The sequence below is a fragment of the Setaria italica genome, chromosome II (genome assembly GCF_000263155.2).
Source record: "Setaria italica strain Yugu1 chromosome II, Setaria_italica_v2.0, whole genome shotgun sequence".
In the NCBI taxonomy this organism is placed as follows: Eukaryota; Viridiplantae; Streptophyta; class Magnoliopsida; order Poales; family Poaceae; genus Setaria; species Setaria italica.
The window spans coordinates 5,981,675-6,001,228 of record NC_028451.1 but is presented as its reverse complement, the minus strand read 5'-3'; the positions used below and the strand labels follow the sequence as shown (position 1 = coordinate 6,001,228).

The 19,554-nt window shown below is 50.7% G+C and overlaps 2 protein-coding genes across 2 annotated transcripts in view; both read left to right on the top strand.

Annotated features, from left to right (window-relative positions):
* Positions 1 to 12,092: 12,092 nt before the first annotated feature.
* LOC101769812 (probable prolyl 4-hydroxylase 4) lies at positions 12,093 to 14,500 on the top strand. The gene is made up of 5 exons (XM_004955681.3): positions 12,093 to 12,586; positions 13,333 to 13,390; positions 13,490 to 13,665; positions 13,755 to 13,815; positions 13,971 to 14,500. The coding sequence occupies exons 1-5, from the start codon at positions 12,242 to 12,244 to the stop codon at positions 14,279 to 14,281; spliced, it is 951 nt and encodes a 316-aa protein (XP_004955738.2). The 5' UTR covers positions 12,093 to 12,241; the 3' UTR covers positions 14,282 to 14,500.
* Positions 14,501 to 18,413: 3,913 nt separating this feature from the next.
* The window catches only part of LOC101774942 (shematrin-like protein 2), a 1,530-nt gene continuing 389 nt past the window's right edge, over positions 18,414 to 19,554 (top strand). Inside the window, exon 1 of the mRNA XM_004958986.1 lies at positions 18,414 to 18,744. Within this exon, the coding sequence (XP_004959043.1) occupies positions 18,414 to 18,744 (331 nt within the window). The remainder of the gene's footprint in view (positions 18,745 to 19,554) is intronic.

The window sequence follows — 19,554 nt, the reverse complement described above, 5'->3', positions numbered from 1 at the left end:
CACCCGGCAAACCCTTTTTTTTACTTATGCACACTCCACCCGGCCAAACGCACGTGGCCCAACCCCCCACCCACCCATGCACCCCTCCCCCCTCCCGGCCCCTCCCCTCCTCAGCTCCCTCTCGCGCCCTCTCCCCTCCTCACGCGAGACGCCGCCCCCTACCCTCCTCAGCGGCTCGGCGGCCAGATCCGGCCGGAGCTCGGCGGCCTCCTTCTCCCTCCTCCCTCCCCTCCTTCTCCCACCGTGCCTCCCTCTCCCCACCGGCGGGCGAGATCCGGCGGCTGGGCGAGGTCCCTCCCCCTCGCTCTCCCCACCGGCGGGCGAGATCCTGCGGCCGGGCCAGGCGCCTCGAGGGAGGGGGCACCGGCGGCGGCGGCGGCTCAAGGGGAGGGTGCTCCAGCAGTGGCCAGATCCGCGCTCGGTGGCATGTGCTCGAGGAGGGGGCTCGGCGGTGGCCAGATCCGCAGCTCGGCGGCGGCGGGTCGAGGGGAGGAGCCTCTGCGGTGGCGGGCATGTGCATGGTGGTGGCGGCATGTAGGTGGCGGCGGCAGCGTGGTGGCGGTGCCGGCATGTAGGTGGCTGAGAGTTTTTCTGGCTTTACCTGTTTCCCTTAGTGGCTGCACTACACTTATACCTCCAAATACGCACACTTAACACAAGCAGCAATTGTTTCTGACAAATCCTTCCAGAATTTCCAAATCACATTGACACAAACAAAATTATATATGACTCATAATTCAAAGTCATGGCCTATTTTGGATCGAAGTGTGTAAATGTCTCCAAAATATATAAAACGCACTCCTGAATAAACTTACACAGAAACGGAACTGAACACATTGCATGTACCAAAGGCTCTTGAACCCCTATTTGTACCCATCATTTAAAATTTAAATTCAAACAGTTAGTTAAATGCCATAACAATTTTTGCTACTCTATAGAGATGCACGAGGAGGAGAATCCATACTAATTGTTCAATAATGTGAGTCTACTAATTTGAAATGGCAATTAAGTAGCACTCACATGTTGGATTCAGACCCTGAGGTGGTGTCTGTTTCCTCACAGAGAACTGCATCAACAGCCATGGGACTGGACCTTGAAGAGGAGGACGATGTGTTGTGTCATCGTGCAGAAGAAGAGATCCCCAAGGCGCAACCAAGAGCAGTCGAAGAGGAGGGCATAGTGGCCGATAAGCCGTAGGGGCAACCAATCGAAGCTGCCGCGGAAGAGGAGCATGAGATGTTGGACGCCACTGGGAAGCGCAGGGAGCCAAACCGAGTCGTCGAAGGAGAGGGTGTAGTCGACGCTGCGGAACCGACGAAACCAAATGAAGCGGCCGAGGAGGAGGTGGGCACTGTGGCGCACGCTGCTTTGGTCCCGAAGATACCAAATGGAGTGGCCAAGCAGGAGGAGGAGGAGGGCGCGGTGGCATAAACCTCGCTTGCTGCGGAGTCGAGCATGAGGCCTCGAGTCGACGGTGAGGTGGAGAGCTCCGCCGTGGTGGTCGACACCGGAGTCTCGACGAGTACGGAGGGCTCCGCCGCAATTGCAAAGTCGGAGCGGGAGCGGCGGGCGGGGAGACTGGAAACAACGTCGTGGAGGGTGATTGCGGAAGGCGACATGGATCGCGCGATGCCCAAGAGAAATCGCGACTGCTCGAAGCTAAGGCCAGCACGTCGCGCGAACACGCGTCACGCGTCCATGGCCGTCGACGGAGAGGAAGGAGAGGGGCAATGCGGGCCGCGGGGTAATCGGGGAGATCACCTAGCAAACCAAGTACAAGCTCTCTGTGCGCTCGCAGGCGGTTGCAAAAATGTGGGTGGTTCCGGAAAGAGAAGTCTACTTGTGCACGTCTCTTTTCTAGGCCATTGGATCTACTGCGCACGACTCTTGGCGCGTGAGCTCAGGTGGTTCTTCCCCCTCTTCTGATACAGTCCCCAAAAATTCCTTCTAACTCTTCTAAGGAGCACTAGCTTCCTCAAAAAAAAATCCTAGAAAAACAATAAATTAACCTTCCAAGAACAAAGGAATTGTTATGAAAAGTTACTTGGATGCGTGATTCTTAAACGTAGTTGTAGCAGCTCATCATATGTTTATGGACGCTAGCAGAGTAGCAGTCTTCCTCAGTTACTCAGGTCTGCGCCTGCACAAACTTCGTCCTTATGGGTTCTGCCTAAGATTTTCTTAGGCTTATGGTGTTTAGAGAGACAGTTGCAGACCTAGAGTAAATCTCAGGTAGCACCATAACAGGAAGAAAATCTGATAGACTGATACTGGCAGAGCTGCGATATGACGCTTCTTTGAAATGCATCCCGCTCTTTCTCAGCTGGTGGTGAGCAGGGAGAAATCGACAATGACTCATATAGATGACCTTCTTACAGTGCTTCAAATACATGTTGTCTGTGTCGTCTAAACAGTGGGTGCAGGCCCGATATCCCTTATTTGTCTGTCCCGAAAGGTTACTCAGTGTAGGCTAATCATTGATGGTTACAAACAACAATGCTCGTAGATTAAAGATCTCTTGTCTGTCCTCATCCCACACACGTACATCTTCTTCCTTTTAGAGCTGTAAAAGGTCATCAACCAACGGTCATAGGTACACATCAATGTCGTTGCCGGGTTGTTTTGAGCCTTGGATAAGCGCCGGCATCATAATGAACTTCCGCTTCATGCACAGCCAAGGAGGAAGGTTGAACATACATAGGGTCACAGGTCAAGTACTATGGCCACTACTCAACTCACCGAATGGATTGAATCCATCAGTACTTAAATCAAACCTTATGTTCCTTGCTTCATTTTCAAAGTCCGGGAATACTCTATCAATTGATCTCCACTGGGCCCCATCTGTGAGGTGTCTCAGCATCTCATCTTCCATACGTTCTTCTTTGTGCCATCGGATAAACTTAGCATTCGCCTTGTTCCTGAACAAGCGCTTCAGGCGTGGTATTATAGGGAAATACCACATTACCTTCGCGGGAACTCTCTTCTTAGGAGACTGCCCCTCGACATCATCAGGATCATCTCGCCTGATCTTATACCGCAGCGCTTCGCAGACAGGACAAGCATCCATTTTCTCGTATTCATCACCACGATAGAGGATACAGTCATTAGGGCATGCGTGTATCTTCTGAACATCCAATCCGAGAGGGCAAATAATCTATTTAGCTTCATATGTTGTGGATGGTAATTCATTATTCTCGGGAAGAATCTTCTTGACAATGTTCAACATCCTCTGAAATGCCTTATCGGACACACCATTTTTTGCCTTCCATTGCACAAATTCTAGTGTCGTACCTAGTTTTTTATGGCCCTGCTGACAATCTGGATACAATAATTTTTGGTGATCATCTATCATGCGCTGCAACTTTGCTGTTTCCTTCTCAGTTTCGCAATCTCTGTGTGCATCTCATAGCACCTGACCAAGGTCATCAGTAGGGTCATTTTCTGCAAACTCATCTTCATTAGCCTCGCCGATAGTAGTATCTGCAAAAGCTTGGCCTACAACTCAGTCTGGAATGTTGTCATCCTCCTCCTCCTCCTCGCCATCTTCCATTACAACCCTCGTTCACCGTGCTTGGTCCAAACCAAATAGTTAGGCATGAAACTGTATCTAAACAAGTAGCTATGAATAATCCCTCAGGAATCCTTTGAATAGTCTTTCTTGTTATTTCATTGGAAGCATGGACAACATACGAACCCATTCTCTGGCTTGTTTGGTTTGGCCACTTCGAGAAAATAATGCAAGCCATTAATAAACACCTTGCTCCATCTGTCTGCATTAAACATCCATTGCCGGTCCATCTGCATCGTATTACGCATGAAAATGGATTACACTTGACAATGGATTACGCGTGAAAAATGATTACACTTGAAAATAGATTAAATGTGAAAATTGATTACACTTGAAAATGAATTACGCGTGAAAATTGATTACACTTGAAAATGGATTAAATGTGAAAATTGATTATACTTGAAAATGGATTACTCTATAATAACTAGTCGGTTCTAACAACGTATCTTAAACGAACGCGGTTAGCGTACCTGCAGAAAAACACCACACACGAACCTTTCGTGCCAGCACCCACGAAAGCATTCCCAAACATTACCGCTCACTATAGGAACGGCACCCATGCGTTTAAGGCTGCATGGACAGCACTCAACCGTGAAAATAGGTCCCTTTTGAATGGAACCATATAACCCTTCGCATACTCGTGATGCGGAAATCGGCACACGTATGACAAACGTGGCAAAACAACCGTGCTGATAGATTCGTTGGAATCGAACCGTACCAACCTTCGTATGGAGCACATACGGAACTTGCGCACGTGTGATAGACGTGGGCGAATACAACCGCGAAGATAGGGTCCTTTGAATGGAACTCCCTATCAACCCTCGCATGCTCGTGATGCGGAACTCGGCACACGTATGATAGACGTGGCGAAGTGCTGGAAGGTTAGCAAGATAACCAAGTACTTATTAGTCACCTAAAACAACCCCAAAATACCCTAGGGCCTCTCGCACTAAAGCCATCCTTAGCGGTCGTATGAGATTTTTCAAAAAGTTTCTTGCAACTTTTATCTTTTCAAAGAAATGTTTAGGGCTTGTTGTTTTCTCTGTATTGCTAAACATGGCTCTCATACCAGCTGTGGCGGATCCACTTCGGATTAGCTTGATTAAGCAGGGTTAAGCCGCCTAACATGCGACACTCCTGCCTAAACTGAGTTAATACGAAGTGCCGTCGGATTTCATCCGATTTAACCACTTAAACAGGATCGAGTTTAGCAAACCCACACGAAGGTGAGTGATTACAGAGAATACAACGAGTCCACTGAGTTAAGCAAGTTTTTACCCATTTAGTTCGTCCATAAAATCCAACATCAAGGTTTTACAAGGTTCAAAAGAAACAACAGAGAAAAACACTAGCGGAAGACTTCGTCGGGGTCGGACATCCCTGGTGAGGCCAACCGGGATATCACTGGTTCCTCTCCTCGCCGTCCGAGGAAGAATCCCACTCGACCGTCCAGCCTGGCGGGAGCTGGGGCGGCCAAGCACCAACCAGAGAGGGGTCGGGAGCAACAACTTCACCTGAAAACAGGAGCCACAACAAGGCTGAGCTACTAAGCTCAACAAGACTTCACCGATAGGAGTAAAACTACTCCTCCTTCTAGACATGCAGGGAGGTTTGGCTGAGGGGTTTATTTGCCAAAAGCGCTTAGTAACCCTATTTTTCCAGTTTTTAGCTCCGGTTCTAGGTTCATTTACCAGTCTAGGTTGTGCACCCTATTCTAAGCATTCATAGAACCAAACAAGATGTATAGATATAACAACAACTTTGCCATCATCAGATTTCTCATTTACTCAGGGTGACATAGCGATCAAGCAATCTCAAACTGTGAGAGGCAGACGAATCGATTCGAGTTCTTTAACCATGCATGGTGAACCTAGCCTCACGACATCCGCGCACCCGGAGGTCGCTTCCTGTGTCGGCCTTCCCCATCAATCCCCTAACCCGTGTCGGGCCCATTTCCTTTGGTGCAAGGTTCCACAGACCCGGCCTCTGCCGTTCTGTGACCACGCTTGCCACCACGTGCGACAACCAGCAGGGGAAACTCCGTTCCAAGAACAATGGGGCGACCGCTCACGTCTAGGTTCAATCCGGTACTAGGCTTCCTCATCCCATACTAAGTATGAGGCTAGTACTTTCAAACACTTGATCACGAACACCACCACTGTCGGGCCTTAGCAAGATTTCATAGACAGACGGGGCGACCAACCGTCCACCAAAGAGTTACCAAAACCCTGCCCCGTCCATCGTCCTTATAGTTATAACAGGAGAGTAAACATGCAACTCCTACAACTCGCGAGTGACAGGAAATCACTCGACTTTTACCGGTTCCTAGTTAAGCAATGCAGCTACTCGGTCCAACAGCTAGTGCTCAGATCATGGGGATAACTAAGTCATGCATCTAGGGTTTCACACAACTCCTATACGTAAATGCACAAGCATGTTACAGAAGGCATGCGCAAGTCTGGTAAAACACTCAAGGTTTTCATGCAACCGGGGCTTGCCTTCAAGCAAGGAGGACGGGAACTACTCGACTTCGGGGGCGACTTCGGCTTCGGAGGACAGGAGCTCGGCTACAGCTTCTTCTTCTGGCGCCGGGTGAAGCTCGTAGAAGCCGTCGGCGAGGTGTAGCTCTACACGAATGCAATGCAAGGGTTAGCATAGATAGCTAAATCAACAGCAACACTAGCTCGCCTGAGCCCAGAAACTCGCGACAAGGAGCAGGAGGGTATGGAGGTTCAAGAGAGCTGATGAAGATCAAGAGGTAAGGGTAGGAAAGGAACTTATGATCTGATCCTTGAACTAGAGGATGTGGGAAAACTAGGGATCCTCAGACGCAAGTGCTGAAGGGTTCCTAAGTTTTACACATACACCCTCGGGTTGAAGAAAAAGACCACAGCTGAACCCTCGGGCGAGGCGGATAAGGGTTGGCGGAACAGACAGGGTCGGGCGAGACGGAACCGGGGTCGGGCGGATAGGAGGGGTCGGGCGAGGCGGACTGGGGTCGGCAACTCATCTTCTTCCTGAAAGGAAAGCTTGGGGTCGGGAGGAAGCAGACTAGGGCGGAGGGACTAAAGCTTCGAACAAGGGCTAAGACTGGGAATGCTACGGCGGCGGCGGTGCTTCTTGCAGATCACAAGAGAGCTTTTACGCAGCACGGAGGAGCAAGCTTTGGAGAAAACTAAGGGAGAAAGCTGAGAGCAGAGTTCCTCAGGAACTCGGTGTGCGGCGCTAGGAGCTTGAGCAGAGAGCGAAAGAATGGCTAAGGCAACAATGGCGGAGGGAACTCCGACGACTGGTGCATTCCTTTTATAGCTGCTGGAACGGAGAAAAGGAAGTGGCGCGGGAGAGAGAAGGGGAGCGGCGCGAAGGCCGGGGAGAGGCAATGGAGTGCTCTACCGGGGCGGCGATTGAGCGAAGAGGGCGGTGGTGCAGAACTCCGGGGGTGACGCCAGCGATCATTGCGTTCTGCCGTCAGGGCGGCGTAGGAGCGGGTAGACCGGTGGTTGAGATTTGGCGGAAAGCGGGTATCGCCGTGCGGAAGATTTGATAGAAGCGACCGGTTTAACAGCGCTAGAATCGAGGGCGCACAGGTGAGAAGACAGGCAGACGCGGGCGCGCGGGCGAGCGCGAAACAACAGATTGTCGGGCGGCTTCTGACAGAGCGGGGGAAAGGAGCTGTCGCGGCCGCGGTCGGGGTTGGCGGTGGAGGAATCGTCGTGTAGCGGCGACCGGGCGGCGCGACTGTGGCTGAAGGGACGGAAAAGACGGGCGACATCGGGCTCTGGGGCCGGGATCTGGCGGCGTGATGATGGGCGTGGGAGGCGAGGCTCTGCAGAAAGGGGTGCAGAGGGGCTTCCGCTGCCATTGGGGAAGGGGGCGCGAGAACCCACTCGGTCGCTTGCCAGAGACAAAACTGAGCAGCGGCGTCGGAGAAGACGAGCCACGCGGCAGGAAGGCTCTGAAGCGGGCATGCAACTCGAGTGCGGCTGTCGCGGAGGATCTGGGAGAAAGATCTTGCGGGTCCACCGGTGGATAGAACGGATGGTTGAGGAAGATTAGCAGGATCCGACGGTGGGCTGAGCTCGCCGGGATCGGGAGAGAAGCGAAGCGGAGAGGGGTCGGATCTCAGGGGTCGGGACCGGGCGGATAGCTGAGCACTCGGCGCGGGAAAAGCAAGGTAGATGACTAGGATCAAGGGCTCTGATCAAGACTAACTGGGAAGGTTTAGGGGTCGGTCGTTACACCCACGCAATCCCATAGGCGGTGGAGGATGCTTTCCATCAGTAGCGTCCCGGGAACCGCCCAATTCAACTATAAAAGGAGGCCTTCACCCCTCTCAACGGAATCCAACCATTGAACAGAGAAGAAGAGTAGAGGAGAGGAGCCCCACCTTTAGAATAGATTAGGATAGGGAGTGTGTGAGAGAAAAGTCCGGATGAGAGTTGGAGTTGTCGGCCTCCCTCCGCTTGTATCTTGACGGGAAGGAGCATTTGGGCGAGTACCTAGGTCCGTCTACGGTGGTGAGTACCTGGTAAAGCTAATCTTTCGTTATTATTCGCTTGTGGGTTCATTGTTTGTCCTTGTGGTGTTTGCTCTAGTAGAGAACTCTTGATAGAGATGGGTAATCCTGGTCGACACTAGAGTAGTGGCCGATAGCGTAGACAAGGTGTCTAAACTTGAGGTTGCCCTTGTTTGCTACATTTCCCCATGGTCTGAGAGGTAGGCATGCAGGTGGTGACAGCCCTATACATCTCTTGTTGTCATTGTCAAGATTTGCGGATCGAGACTTAGACTAGTAAATTTCTTTTATGCACGTAAGGCTTCGGATGGTGGCGTGGGAGACACGGGGTTAGACTGGTTCGGGCAAAGGAAGGCCCTACGTCCAGTATCGGGAGATGCTTGTGTTACCCACGCGGGGTCCTGTAGTAGGGGTTACAGTAGTGTGAGAGAGGGAACCGATCCCAGGTCTCTTGCGAGTGCGCTCGTGCTCTAAGTGGGTGCGGGTGTGTTCTATTTGCCTGGAAGCCCCCCATATCTCAGGCCCCCGGTTCTCCTTTTATAGCGCAAGGAGGCCACCGAGGTTACAGGTGAGACCGGCTGTCAGGAGAAGTCAAAGAGATAGACAAAGCTAGGTAGAAAACAACACAAGGAGAGGGACCAAGTCCCCAGGCCACCGGCGCCCTCGCCGGTCTTCGGCTCTACCAGCGCGTCTGCCGGAGGAGGACGGCCGCCGTCGCGTCCCATCGATGGTCTCCTCGACAGCTGTCGCCGCCATGGGCGATGATGGTGTTTCTTCATGGCACCTGTGTCCGTTGGGGGAGGCGGCGGATCCCGCCATCTGCTGACGGCCCGCGGAAGGCGGACGTCGCGTCCCTGTCGCCGGATGCGTGGGGCGCGAGGACGGGCGCGACTTCCTCCTGCTTCGGGCGGCGCAAGCCATGAGTGCCCTGCTGCGAATCAGGGGGATCTGCAGCCACTGTAGCCGGTGCGGTCGTGGCTACAGTGTTCCGCTCGGGTACTTGTGGCGGGTCACGTCGAGGGGCGCGGGCGCCTTTCTGCGTGCCAAAGCCGCGGTGCATTTATGGCGAGACCGCTGGGGGGGCCCACAAGATCCGCGCCCTTGTCCGTCGGTCTGCGCCCGAGGTGGACACTTGTCTCGTGGGCCGGAATGAGTCCGACCCCCTACGCCCGGGGTCGGGCGAAGCGGAGCCTTGCGGCGAGGGGTCGGGCGCTCCCGACCCTGGGACCGCGGTCGGGCGAGGCGAAGTCCCGCCATCGAGGGGTCGGGATTGTCCGACCCCGGGGCCCTGGGTCGGGCGAGACGGAGTGGGATGAGTCCGACCCCCTACGCCCGGGGTCGGGCGAAGCGGAGCCTTGCGGCGAGGGGTCGGGCGCTCCCGACCCTGGGACCGCGGTCGGGCGAGGCAGAGTCCCGCCATCGAGGGGTCGGGATTGTCCGACCCCGGGGCCCTGGGTCGGGCGAGACGGAGTGGGATGTCCTCTGCCTCTACTGGGTCGGCGGTAATCGTAATTACCGCAGGTGGGCCTGGGCCTTCATGACTGTTGCTTTAAGCAGCATTAGGAGGTCGTTAATATTTCCCCCCAACACTTGTATTCCTCCACGTTCGAGTTCGGCGTAGAGCTAATAGTCGGAGACGTTTGGCAGACCAAGCGTCGACCGGTGCCCGAAGCAAGCGAGTAGTAGCGGAGTTTATCTTTCCCGAGTATATTTTCTCCCGTAGATAACCACACTACCCAGACCATCCTTTCTTCCTCCTTCTCTGGGCTTAGACTAGTCGAAGACTGTTACACCTCCGTTCCCTAAGGAAAATACAATACCCCAAATACTCTCGGGGTGAAGTGCTAAAACGGGGTATATCCGTGCACAAGATTTATTAAATTAAATCCTTTTTGAAGTGATAGTCGACGGCAAAACCGACTCCCAGCAAGAGAGGCGCAATGCGCGCAACGCCGACCGCGCGGCCCAACGTCAGCAGAAGCAGGCCGCACAAGCACACCACAACCAACGCGATGAGCCTATCGCGGATGACAACGCACGGCACCGATCTCCCCCAGCCCGCGACAACCGCAATCAAGGTCGCGCCCGACACCGATGTCCTCTGCGTGCTCGTGACCTTCAAAGGGACTTCGAGAACGCCGGCCACGATGTCTTCAACACACCCCGAGCCAACTTGGGGGCGGTCCTTGCCGAGTTGGATCACCTTCCCAACAACAATGCAACTCGCCGGCGGATCTGCGACAACAGGAGAAGGACTCGCATCTGTTATCACACGCACGGATCCGAAAAAAATGGCGAGGGATGACATCTCCCTCCACCCCAGGTGAGGGGATCGGGGATTCAAGGTGCGCAACGAGCAGGAATCGGGTGCGTGCGGCCGGAGGCGGGCGGGGAGAAGATAAGGCGGTGAGAGAGCCAATAGCCGGAGCACGCGCCCGGGAGGTGAAGCGTTCTGCGGCGAGGTGGGCGCCGGCGCTGCGCGGACGGGAAGGGATCGGAGATGTGGTCGACGGCTGGAGAGAGACGAAGCGGCGGCGGTGGGGAGACGGCTGCGGCGGTTTGGGAACGCGGCCGCCCGCTTTGCAAGTGGGCCGTGACGAGCCTTCTGGACTTCTTTCACTATTCGGCCCACAAAACTATATTTAGGTTTGATTACCGCAAGGATTCACTCTTCGATGTCTGAGATTAGTCATGCGGATAATTTGTGGTATAATAATTTAATTGAAGAGGGATGGATGGGTGATTAATTATTTTAAATTCTAAACTTGGAATATAATTTCATCTCAAAATGTCGTTTGTGACGACTTCTGCCAAAATAGATTCACCGATTAAGTTAAACTGGTTCCACCCGATTACTTCAATATTACCCCAGTATGCAATACAGCTTCACACTACGTTATCTTGCGAAGCTAATAAAACCCTCGGAAACAGTTCTTGAATCATCGTATTGTTCGGAATAAATACAATTCATTAGTGTACATTTTTAATGTACTACTTCAACATTTTGAATATGCACGTTCAATATTTAAAATATCATTTAAATTTTATTATATTAATATTTTGCTAATTCATCTTAGATGTTAATTCAGATTTTGCATGTTGCTGAATCAAGTTTAATAAAAACGTTGAAGCAGTGAAGCACGCGTAAATGTACAATATCATAATCCACTAAGCACTACTGCCCCGTCCAAAATTACTATTTGTTCTGGCTTTTCTAGATACATACATTTTGATATGCGTTTAGATATACACTATGTCTAAATACGTAGTAAAAGGCATGTACCTAGCAAAACCAAAACGGATCGTAATTTGGGACATAGGGAGTAATTGGACTTTTATTAAAAAAGGAAAAAAACATTTTATATGTGATGTAGTATATTGTTTATGGGTTGTGATGATTAAGTTCAACGGGCTATTGACAGCAAACCATTTTCCATGAACGGAAGTGCCAGTTTCACCGGAGAAAATTCATGTCGTAGATGGCTTTTCAGAGTTTAACTTGTTTTATCCACGTTAAGAAAAACTTATTTTATTTTTGTCATACTGTAGTGTCTGCATGACTGCATGTTCGGAGTTGGGTGGGTAGAGAGACCCACCAAGAGGTGATGATGCACGTTTAGCCAGTCTAGAAACAATCGCTCGAAGCCCGGAGGAGCGCCGCAGGGTGGTAAAGAGTCAATCGCGCGTAGAAAAATCCATCGCTGCTGGTTTCCCTTCCCTGTCTTCCTTCTCTGCTCCAGTTTCTCTCGCCGTCTCGGCAGAAACCATGGGCCCGGCCGGCGGCCGGCACCACCTCCCCCGACCAGCACGGCCACGCGCACGCGCCGCGCCGGTTTCCTTTCCTCCCCCGGTTTAATTCGTTTCTTAATTCCCGCCATGCCGTGGGCACCCGCACAGAAACAGAAACCAGCGACCGCGCGCACTAGCCCGACCGACTCCGGCGACCGTGCCGCTAGGGAAAACCCCGGCGGCCGCCGACGTATCGCGCACGAGAAACCCACAGGAAAATCCAAGCACCGGGACGACGCCTAGCTCGGCGCCCGGTATAAAGCTGGCCCGGCCGCGGCGGTAGCTAGTAGTGATACGTGCGCACGGACACGGCGGCGCGTGCTCTGTTTTTTATTCCCTCCTCCTCCCTGCCGTGATCGATCACCGCTATGACTATGAGGCTCCGCCTCCGCCTCCGCGGCGTCCTGCTCGCCGTGGCGCTCCTGCTGGCCGCCACTGCCGTCGTGCCGGTGCTCCTCCTGGGCGCCGCGGAGCACGGCGGAGGTGGGGTCGTGGCGCCGGCGCCGCCGTTCAACTCGTCGCGCGTGAAGGCAGTCTCGTGGCAGCCGAGGATCTTCGTGTACAGGGGGTTCCTGTCGGACGCGGAGTGCGACCACCTGGTGAGGCTGGGGAAGGCCAAGGTGCGGCGGTCCATGGTGGCGGACAACCGCTCCGGCAAGAGCGTCATGAGCGAGGTGCGCACCAGCTCCGGCACCTTCCTCGACAAGCGCCAGGTACCCCTACCCACACGCGCTGTATTTTATTTTATTTTTTACTATAAATGTTTAAACCATTCCATTTTTGTTTTTTCTCTATATATGTTTAAGCCACTTCATTTTATCTCCCAAAATTCACATCCTATATGGTAGTTGTCACCACATGCTACAAAATTTACAGTGCGCAATCCATGTAAAACTTGGTTTGGCCTTATTCTCCCAAAATTCACCGGTCCATATTGCTCATTTTGTGGCTCACTATCAAACCTGCGGCCACTGCAACCCCACTGTTCCATGGGATCTCGTCTCCTTCGCAACGTTCTCTGAAGCACGGACGCCATCTCGATCCTGATCCTCTGGCCCCTCCCTGTCACCCGGTGCCGAGACCTATTGCAAAGTCAATGCCGCTACCCACCGGCTGCGTTCGTTGCTCTGAACCTCACTGGCGGCACGACGACCCCGGCAACCCGTAAACATCCAGGCCGGCGTCAGTCGCCGGACGGACCACCACTGGCTGCCCTCTGCGCAGCAGTTACTAGGGTTGCAGGGATCAGTAGCCATCCATGGTCCATGGCTGCAGCTGCAGCTGCTGCTGCTAGTCCTGACACAGCACTCATTTGCTGCATCCGGGACCAGTTTCAGTAGCCAATTCGGTACTCGAAACCGCTAAGAATTTGTTGCTGAATTTTGCAACAGATGAACGATCTCCAGTTCTAAATTCTAACAAGTGATGTCAATGGTTTCCTTTTTCTTGCGTTGCGAAGGATCCGGTGGTGAGTAGGATTGAGGAGAGGATTGCGGCATGGACGTTTCTTCCTGAAGGTGAGATGGAATATTCAGATTGTTTGCTTCAGTTTAGTTTAGGATGTGTATTCAGGGTGAGGTCTTTGACGTGTAACCAATAATGGGTGGTTTCATCAGAGAACGCTGAGAACATTCAGATACTCCGGTACGAGCACGGCCAGAAGTACGAGCCGCACTTCGACTACTTCCAGGACAAGGTCAACCAGGCCCGGGGAGGCCACCGCTACGCCACCGTGCTCATGTACCTGTCCACCGTCGAAAAGGGAGGCGAGACCGTCTTCCCCAACGCCAAGGTACCCAACAGGTTCCATGTGTTCAGTCCCAAGTGCTTTATGAATCGTTGTGCCATACTGACATTCGTTGCCAATTCAAACTGATGCAGGGGTGGGAGTCTCAGCCCAAGGATGACACTTTCTCTGAATGTGCAAAGAAAGGGTTGGCAGGTATGTAAACTTTCATCTCAAAACAACTGAAAATCTGCCACCTCTAAATCGTTCAGAATGTTGCGCCATGTCTTTCTGCAAGAACAGAGGCATCGGGCTCTGAAGCTCTGAAAGTCTGAATTCTGAGGTTAACAAGGTTGATTTTCTTGTTGCAGTGAAACCGGTGAAAGGTGACGCGGTGCTCTTCTTCAGCCTTCACGTTAATGGAGTGCCGGACCTGCTCAGCCTCCATGGGAGCTGCCCGGTCATCGAAGGCGAGAAATGGTCTGCACCAAAGTGGATCCATGTCAAGTCCTATGAGAATTCCCCGGACCTTAAGGAGGAGGCTGGAGGATGCACTGACAAGAGTGAGTATTGCGCGCAATGGGCTGTGGCGGGCGAATGCGGGAAGAACCCGGTGTACATGGTAGGCACCGAGGGATCGCCTGGTGAATGCCGGAAGAGCTGCAGAGTCTGTGATTCATAGGATGCTTTTGCATTTCTTTCAAAATGCAACGCCGGCATCAGATGCTGGATTTATTCTTGATGTGTACATAACTAGAGAAAGTTTTCTTCAGATCATAAATGAGGCAGTGTTCAAGTTTTCAGATTTTGAACAGTAGTGGTGGTAGAAGCCTCCTCTTCTTATGTTTTTGAAACCTTCAAGTCGACTGGGAGTGCAGTTGAAGCCTTACAAAGTTTACTGCAAGGAAAGATGAAGTAACTTTTGGTATTTACTGACTCAGAAGAAATGGAATCTGCCCTACCACTGGCAGTGGCAGCAATGCAACTCCATGTTCCACTTTAATTTTGTTGCTTTGCATAACAGTGGATTTCAGGACAGCCAGTGTGTCAGGCTGCCTCAAAAATAACCAACTCCTTTGGCACTTTCCACAACATAGAAGTTGTGTGGACTTTCCTACCTGCCTCAGCTTTCCTTTTGTTCAAAGAAGCTTTGTTTGCTAAAAAAAGATAATTGTTGACAAATCAGATCTCAAAAGGAGTTCACAACCTAGGTTTATTTTTTATGGACTTCCAAATTGAATGGATCTTCAACACAATGGTTCCTCGTGCCTGAAAATGAAAAATGTAATGCACAGTCAAGAATTCAAGATCCAATAAAAAGGACAGTGACATATCACCTGAAAGCAGTGGCATGGAGATGTGTATTCCTTCAGGGTGCTCCTCACTTTGATGCTGCTTTTGGGTCTCACTTTGCCAGTGCAATCTCTCAGCTGTCATGCCTCCTCCTAGATTTGCTCAAAGATCACATCTCCCCTTTGTTTCATTATTCTAATCACTTCCATGTAATCTAGGTTATCTTCTAACCTTAGTTGTATTTCAAGACCAAGGTGTACTCATGGACCAGAAAGCACTGCCAGCTTGCCATCTGAAACTCCTGTTCATTCTCTTTTACCATTCAAAGATCTCAGAAAGAAAAAAAAAATTAAAGAGAAGGGAGAAAATAACATAACTCAAAAAGCAAAGGACAAAAGAAGGCATGGCTGCTGGCTTGCTTTGATTCTGCCCTGGCCCCCCCACATTAGAGACCCTTCAAAAGCACATCAGAACCTGTTGCAGAAACAAGAAACTCTGGAGAAAACACACAGCCTCTCCACAATATACTGTGCTGAGAGAGGTGGCCTCACATTGAGGAATGACCTTACATTTTCATAGTTGCACCACCACATGAGAAGCTCATAGAAGGGTAGTGGCAGTGCAAAATTGCAACTGAAAGTAGGATAAGATTATGAGCAGACCGGCTGGGTCTGCGAGGTGGACATCGGTGGCGGCGATGGCCATCCTGCTTGGGAGCCTTGTTCTAGTGTCTTTTTTTATGGAGAGAAGTGGGAAGGCGTCGCTTCCATTGAGCTTCGCTGCGGTAGGTGGTAGGAGGATGGTGATCGGAACCAATGGAGGGTTGGCTGATCAGAGGAGGACATTGGATGACTTGAGGGATGGTGATGATCCTTTGAGCAACAGCAAGAGGAGGGTGCCCAATGGACCGGATCCAATCCACAACAGGTACCATGCATCTATTTCTTGCATGCAAACATGGCTTGTGCTGCTTTCTCTCTCTGTGTTCTTTTTAAATTTCTTTTTAGGGAAAGCTCTGGGTTCTTCTCCAAGGAAAATTTCATGCTGAATGCCTAAGAAGTCTCAACTTACCAATCAAGTTCCTATCTTCATGCCCTTCCATAGATCTCTTGATACTCTGATTTCACAGTTTCACACCAAAGTGTAAAAGAAGTAATAGCATGGTATTCAATTCTATGGTCATGTCCTTCCATTGACCTCCCGAATTCTCATTTGAAACCAAATTCTGAAAAAAAGAAGAAGGCAGAAGATGGGAAGTTCATGATATTGGCCATGTCCTTCCACGCACCCCTAATTCCTAATTGTCTTTCTCATGCTTTTGGTGTAGACAATAGACTAAATCAAATGTGATAAATTATAGTAAAGAAGAGCTTGCTTAACTTCTGATTTCAGGGCATTGATTTACTAAACAAGGTCTCCATGTTATATGTTCTTTATTGAGTAAATCATGTTATATCCAAATGTAAGGTTTACTTTTAATTTCATAATTCAAATGTCATAAGTTCGTGATGATATATACTAAGATGCCAACACTGAAAAGATTATTACACTCGGTCCTCATTGCACCTGCATATCCCCTGCTTCCATGATGATACCAGTAAGCTAACACTTTACAAGGCAAATCTAGCCACACTCCCCTAATGAGTACCCTGCATGCACTTATCATACTCGAAATGATTAGTCAACAATCAGCTGAGGCAGTCAAATTAAACAAAGTAAACCCTACTATGCCGTTAATAATTAGCTATTGGTTCATCAAAAGCTTAATGCTGCAGAGTATAAGTCACCTTGATGGCTTGAACACAACTGCAGGGTGTTCCAATCCATTCCCTTACTCTAGTTTCCAATGGCTCACAGTTCTGCATTCTTCTAGGGGAGCTGGAGAGTCAGGAAGATCACCAGGCCGAGCGTAGGTGGCGACGCCCGCACCCGGATCCCGATGAATGGAAGTTTCTGAAGTACTTGCTCTGGATCTGATCATTTGTTGCAAGAAGGGGCAGAGCCACATTTGTGGTTGGTCTGGCCGGGATGCTGGTGTAACTAGGGCAAAGTGGCCTATCATGTTCTACACACTGCTATTTATGATGATTGTTAGCATGAAAACTTTCGCTTTTTGGAAAAAAAATAGCAATTCTACTGATGGTGGTTTGGAAAGACTGAAAAGGCAGCACTGTCACGCTTCCTTCTCACAAAAGACGGGCATCAAATTAGATTAAAGGTTGGGCAGAGAGATATGTGCAAGAGCTCCTTTATTTCAGTACTTGTTTTGCATTGCACATGTCTGCAGTAGTATTTATTCTTCTTTTCTTTTCTGTATGTTTGTTTTCTTTTTGTATTGATTGGAAGAGCATATTGCAAGTTTGCTCTAGAGAAACAGGTAACAGATTAGATAACCAATAATTTCTAAGGCTTTGTTTGTTATCTATCTTGTGATGGTGTGTGAAATCCATTCCGGCCTGTGCCCTAGCACAGAGGCAAAGTAGCCTCACTTGCTAAAGATGCTTTTGATTTGCCCTGTCTATTGGCATGCACTGCTTGCAAATAACCTCATCCTTTAATGGTTTTCACTGCAACAGAACATATATCATGGATTATAGAGTTCGACATTATTTGACTTCGAATTCCTTAAGGGCCAGTTAATATTATCTCAGATTTTTGTAAAACATCAACACATTCTTTTCAAATTAGTTTTCAGAGGAGTTATCCATACCATGCAATTATCTCCATCCTATAAAAAGGCTATAATTAACAAGCAGGGAGCATGCATAGTAAGAGGACAAAGGGTAGATGGAGAGTTAGAGGGAGAGATAAAGAAAAAGAAAGAAATTAGAGCTCCAAAACTGCCAAAGCATGCACCATGGATCCTTTTCTCATGCAAGAGCACAAAGAGGCCCAAAGCAAATAAAAGAAGTCTGAGCAAGGCTGATCGGAACCTTTGTGTGTCCAGGGTTAAAGGATCGACGAACCTTCTTCATCTTTGGTAATCCAGTCTTGACCAGTCTTCTTGTGTCCTTCGACGAACCTTTGTATGTAGTGGATGGTACATGACTTTGCTCCACTGTACGATTGCAGACTAAAGCAGGGTTACATCCAGTTTGTGCCCCCAGCAACTAGATCCAGTGTTTACTCTATTTATCCAAAGAATTTCGGCGCTTTCTATGTCTCCATTGCATTATTTTCACTGAAACTATATAGAAATTTTTTTGAAAGTAATGTTATTGAAAAGTTGTGTCCCTGGTGTTCTACAGCACCTCGCATAGCTCATGCAACATTCCTTGCGCTCGCAATAACTGGCCTGCTCGTCGATCCATCCACCTCTTCGTCTCCGATTTATTACAACCATGGCAGCGCTGCTGAACTGCTACTAGCTAGCTAGCTTGCTTGCGCGCCGGCCATTTATTGCTGCCACTGCTCTTCACCTGTCCCCCTCCTCCACACCCCTTTAAAACCCCCCATCAGTCCATCACTGTCCTCACCTCAGCCACCACACGAACACTCGAAGAGCTAGCTGTCCAAGTCCAATGGCGGCCAAGTGGTGGTTCATCGCCTCCCTCCTGCTCTGCCTCGCCGTGGCGGCGGCGGCGGCGAGGGGAATGCCCCGCGACTGCGACACCGCCACCTTCGCGGCAGAAGCCGTCGCCGGGGCCGACGACGACAACGACAGCGCCAACGCCGGCGCCGTGGACGAGGAGGCCAAGACCGCCGACGTGTTCGGCGGGCGGACCCGCGGCGGCGGCCTCTTCGGCGGCGTCCATGGCCCGCTGGGCGGGGGCGTCGCGGGGTTCGGCCCGTTCGGCGGGGCCGTGGCCGGCGCCGGGCCGTTCGGCGGGTTCGGAGGAGGCGGCGGCCTCGGTGGAGGCGGCGGTGGCGGTGCCGGCGGCGTCCCGTGATCGTGTGCATGCTGCATGGCTAGAGCGCGCGGCGTGTCAGCATCGATCTCTGCATATTTGCATGGATGGATGCGTGTGTGCTTGTAATAATGTGCACGTACGTGTGCTTGTGAGCCGGGGGACGCGCGTGCGATATGCAGATGCCGCAGGGTCGCAGCGTACATGTCTTGAGATCTAGAGTGTGTGTCTCTGTGTAGAGTGCACGTGGTGTTGTCGTGCCCTGATGTGTGTGTTGGGCTTGTACCTCTGTACCCTCCGTTTTGATCAGCATCGAGCTAATGCCATCGATCACCGTCATCTTGTTTAGTGGCGCCATGTTTTACGAGTGGACCAGCTCGGAGATATCTGCTGATTTCTTACTATAAATTAAATAAATTTGTAGCAAAAGCAAAGTGTTATAATACCATTTTTTTTTTACAAAACTGCATCTGCAATTTTCAAATATCAAAATCCAAACCATAAAAAAAAGATTAATGTTTCAAACCGAGCTTTGCTCGGTAATCGAAACGAAGAGGCTATTTAACATTTGCAAGATCATATTCTCTAAATCCTAGACTCTCGTTACTTCGTTAGCCTACCTTACTTCGATAACCGAGTGATCGATGCAAGTCGCAATGACCATCTCTTGGCTAAGCCCATCTCCAGAGCAGGTAAACAGTGCGCTTACGCCGGCCGATCTAAGCAAGGCACCAGGACATTTTATTCATCCATGCCTGCATCTTCAGCATTGCGGCGTTGCTGCGGTATTACTGCTAGTCTACTACCACCTGAA

What these genes read in the sequence shown, in the direction of transcription:
- LOC101769812 (XM_004955681.3), top strand. Translation starts at nt 12,242, where the DNA reads ATGACTATGAGGCTCCGCCTCCGCCTCCGCGGCGTCCTGCTCGCCGTG. An exon ending in CCTTCCTCGACAAGCGCCAG is followed by an intron (nt 12,587 to 13,332) that starts GTACCCCTACCC and finishes TGCGTTGCGAAG; the next exon opens with GATCCGGTGGTGAGTAGGAT. An exon ending in TGCAAAGAAAGGGTTGGCAG is followed by an intron (nt 13,816 to 13,970) that starts GTATGTAAACTT and finishes TTCTTGTTGCAG; the next exon opens with TGAAACCGGTGAAAGGTGAC.